The sequence below is a fragment of the Nicotiana sylvestris genome, chromosome 2 (genome assembly GCF_000393655.2).
Source record: "Nicotiana sylvestris chromosome 2, ASM39365v2, whole genome shotgun sequence".
In the NCBI taxonomy this organism is placed as follows: domain Eukaryota; kingdom Viridiplantae; phylum Streptophyta; class Magnoliopsida; order Solanales; family Solanaceae; genus Nicotiana; species Nicotiana sylvestris.
Window position 1 is genome coordinate 133,677,681 of NC_091058.1, and position 4,524 is coordinate 133,682,204.

The 4,524-nt window shown below is 39.3% G+C and overlaps 1 protein-coding gene across 1 annotated transcript; it reads right to left on the reverse strand.

Moving 5' to 3' along the window:
• Nucleotides 1–2,915: 2,915 nt before the first annotated feature.
• Nucleotides 2,916–3,416, reverse strand: LOC138885624 (uncharacterized mitochondrial protein AtMg00810-like). Its single transcript, XM_070166592.1, has one exon. It carries the CDS (start codon nucleotides 3,414–3,416, stop codon nucleotides 2,916–2,918), a length of 501 nt encoding a protein of 166 aa, XP_070022693.1.
• Nucleotides 3,417–4,524: the final 1,108 nt, after the last annotated feature.

The following is a 4,524-nucleotide window of genomic DNA, read 5'->3' on the forward strand; positions in this document are numbered from 1 at the left end:
TGATGCTGGCATGCGCCTTTATGAAAGAATCTGTCAGCATAGCAAATGAGTCTATCGAGTTTGGAGCAAGGTTGTGATACCACCTCATGGCCCATTTCGAAAGTGTTTCTCCGAACTTTTTGAGTAGGACGGACTCGATCTCTTCGTCTCTCGGGTCGTTGCCCTTTACTGTACAAGTGTAGGCAGTGACGTGCTCGGTGGGGTCCGAGGTTCCGTTGTACTTTGGAAGAACCGACATTCTGAATTTCTTTGGGATGGGATTTGGAGCGGCATTTTGTGGGAATGGCTTTTGCACAAACTTCTTCGAATCTATACCTTTCAGGATCGAGGGTGCGCTCGAGATCTGGTTGACCCTTGAATTGTAGGTATCCACCTTTTTGTCGTTAGATTGTATGATTTTTTCGCCCCGTTCAATCCTCTTTGTTAGGTCTTCGAGCATCTTCATAATAGCAGGGTCGGCTGCTGACCTGTTGTTACTCGATATTTCCGGTACCTATTCAGCTCGAGGAGGAATTTTTGGTGTTGCTGTGCTTGGGGTTTTTTGGTGGCTTTGCAGTTGAGCAATAGCCAGCTGTTGTGCCTCCAACATCTTAAAAATAACGTTAAGGCCAACCTCTTGTTCTTCCCGAACTGGGGTTTTCTGAACCTCTTATTGGTCTCCTTGGTGTATGCTCCTGTACGTGTGGGAGCTTATATCGACTTGTTGGGCATCGCATGAGACCACATCCGCGGGGAATAGCTCTGGAGCGTCCTCAGGGTTTCATAGTGGTACACCAATACCTGGAACAGCTATGCCACTCTCCCTATGGTCCTCAAGACCATTGGTCTCATATGCATTCACTAAGTTAGACATTTTGACCTGAAATCAAAGATTTTTGGACAAGAAAAAGTGTGAAAGATAACTTGCGTTATGTAGTAAACTAGCAAGAACAATCACTATTATATTTATCCCCACGGTGGGCGCCAAACTGTTTACCTTGAAAATGGTAATTATAATTAGATTTGACTTTGGGGTTCTAAAAATATGTGATCTATTTTTGTGCTAGTTGTTAGGCAATAGATGCTAAGTCTGAAACTAGAAAATAAGTTAAGAACTCAAAAATGGTATGTTTAAGCAAATCGAGTGGCTGAGAAACGGGGCCTCGAGCTTGGTTATACGGGGCCTCGAGGTCAAGATCGATACTAAGTTATGGACAACCGGTAAAGGAGTAACAACTTTGAGAGTTTTGATGAAGGCTCCTTATGATCAATAATGAGCAAGAAATGAAGAACAATTAATAGAACATAATAAATGTAAGCAATAAATGTAAATAATAGAATTAAGGGAGAATGTGTTTAAGTTAGAGAGCAGGTAATGTTCTTCTATTCAATAGTGTGTGTTGTATCTTGTATCTCTTACAAAATGATAAAGGTCCCCTTTATATATGAGGGGGAATCCCAATATAGTACAAAATGCATTTATTACAAAGATATGGGGCTGATACAACCATTTAATGCCACTTTCTTCCAAAGTTGCCTGTGCAACCCCATAGCTAGTACCGGCAATTCAGAAGCGGGTGAGGACTCAGCCACTCCTTTCCCTTTTCCCCTCACATCACCACATACACCCTCTCTCACTTTTTCCTTTTCAATTTTTTTACCTCCACTCCTTCCCAACTCAGGTATTTCCACATCCCTAATAGGCCCAACCAAAAGAAACCTAATTTCTAATTTTTCAGCCAAAGCAGAACTTACCTTAGAAGGGGATTTTTTAGCCTTCTCAGAGTCAGAAGACCCAGGTCCTTCCCCCTTACTTGCAGATTTGAATGAATCTTCTGAGTTCTCAGAATCTCGGGCTTGAATCTCCTTTAATTTCTCGTTCAATTTCTTTGAAAGTGCACTAGATGCCACCGTTTTGCGAGCAAACATTTTTACTCTCCTTCTCCTAGGTTGAGGAGTTGTTCTAGGTGGATAAGGGGTGGATGAATCAGAGGGAGTAGGTTGTGGAGGAGTTCCACGGTTATCTTGAGGGTTCGACATTGTAGTTGATGGCTTGAAAGAGTTTGTGAATTAGATTTTTGGAGAAGAAAACAATTTAGAGTGAAGAAGAATTTTTGACGATTTGGAATAATGAGGGTGGCAGAAGGTAATAATGGGTATTTAAAGGGAAAGTCATTTAATGTATAATGATAGCTTTAGTAGTCAATTAGAGGTCTAATCAACCTGAAATTGTAGGTTGAACGAACGGTTAGGCTTCCCTATATTTTAGGCAATTTTTGTGGTCAGAATTCTAATAAGGTCGGAACTTATATTTCTAATTGTGCAGAGTATAGAAAATATACCTTGTCATTCAGATGAACTAATACTGATGAACCAGGTTCTTCATTTAGAATTCTCTTGATCATGCCTCAATTTACCAATATAGAGAAAAGTTTTATTAGAGATCAGTGAGTCATATCAAAACATGTCACAAGAGTATACTATTTATGGTATGAGACTGAGTACAAATTAATCTAGATATGTATACAAGTTCCAGATTTCCTAGCAAAAACAATTTTCATTGTGCATTTTGAGCTAGTCCCATTAGGTGATCTTAATCATCCCTAATTCTAACATGTTCCTTTCAAAGCTTTCTCTACTCAGTGCTTTAGTAACGATATCAACAATTTGTTTATCAGTAGCACAGAATTCTATAGTAATCAATCCTTTCTCACAGTTGTCCCTTAAAAATGATGTCTAACATCTATGTGCTTAGTCCTCTTATGACGAACTGAGTTCTTTGTCATATTTATAGCACTAGTGTTATCACAAAAGATAGGAATGCAACCAATTTCAATGCCAAAATGCATTAGCTGTTGCTTGATCCACAATAGTTGGGCACAACAAGAGGCAGCAACAACATACTCAGCCTCAACAGTGGATAAGGCCACTGAATTCTACTTTGTAGTGGCCCATGTTACCAGACATGAGCCAAGAAATTGAGCCGTACCTGAGGTGCTTTTCCTATCCACAAGAAAACCTGCATTGTCAGCATCAACATATCCTACTAGATTAAAGTTACTACTTTTAGGGTACCAAAGACAAAGATCAGTAGTACCTTTCAAATATCTCAGTATCTTCTTGACAGCAGTCAAGTGGGATTCCTCGGGATTGTCCTGAAAATGAGCACAACACCCTACATTAAAAACTATGTTATGTCTGCTTGCAGTAAGATACAAAAGTGCACCAATCATTCCCCTATATAACTTTTGATCAACAGATGAACCAGTTTTATCTATGTCTAATTTAGTAGCTATTGCAATAGGTGTGTCTATTTCTTTTGATTCATACATTTTAAACTTCTTAATCAACTCTATTGCATATTTCTGTTGATAGATCATGGTTCCATTTGGGTTTTGTTTGATCTGTAAGCCTAAGAAAAAGTTAAGCTCACCCATCATACTCATTTCAAATTCACTGCCCATTAATTTTGCAAATTCCTTACTTAGTTTTTCAGTGGTTGCCCCAAAGATTATGTCATCAACATATATTTGTACTACTAAAAGATCCTTACCTTTTCCCTCAAGAATAAAGTGTTGTCGATTATACCTTTTTTTATCCATGTTCAAGCAGGAATTTGGATAGACGTTCATACCATGCTCTAGGAGCCTGCTTGAGTCCATATAGGGCCTTGTCCAAGTTGTATACATGATTTGGACACTCCTTACTCTCAAACCTTGGAGGTTTTTTGACAATGACTTCTTCTTATAAGTAGCCATTGAGGAAGGCACTCTTCATATCCATTTGGTGAAGGGTAAATTCCATGTGTGTTGCAAAGGCTTTGAGGAGTCTTATTGCTTCTAGTCTTGCTACTGGAGCAAAGGTCTCATCATAATCTATACCCTCCTCTTGGCTATAGCCTTGGACCACCAGCCTTGCCTTGTTCCTTGTAACTGTTCCATATTCATCATGTTTGTTTCTGAAGACCCATTTAGTACCAATCACTGACCTGTCCTTGGGTCTTGTGACCAGATGCCACACTTCACTTCTTTCAAACTGATTGAGTTCATCTTGCATTGCATTCATCCAATTTGCATCCTGCAAAGTTTCAGCAACATTTTTAGGTTCAATAAGAGATAAGAATGCATCAAAAGCACACAGATTCTTTAATTGAGATCTAGTTTTAACTCCAGAAGTTGGATCAGTAAGGATGTTCTCAATGGGATGAAAACTTTGATACTTGTAAGGCTTCACAACCAACTGATTTCTTTTTGGAGTTTCTCCCATGTTTTGTTGCTGAGGAACATAATCATGGACAGGTTCCATTTGGAAGTTAGATTTATTTCTTCTTTGTTCAGTTCCTCTTGTCAAGTTGCCCTGGATGGAAGAACTTGTTCCTTCTTTTGGTGCATCTTCAGCTGGGGCTGTGACTTCACTCGATTCTGTTACCAACCCAATGGCTTCATCTTCATATTCTTGTCTCTTAAAAAGAATGTTAGTTCCATCCCGAGGGTATTCAAAGATGCCTTTGTATTGTCACACCTCCTTTTTTACACCCCGAGGGTA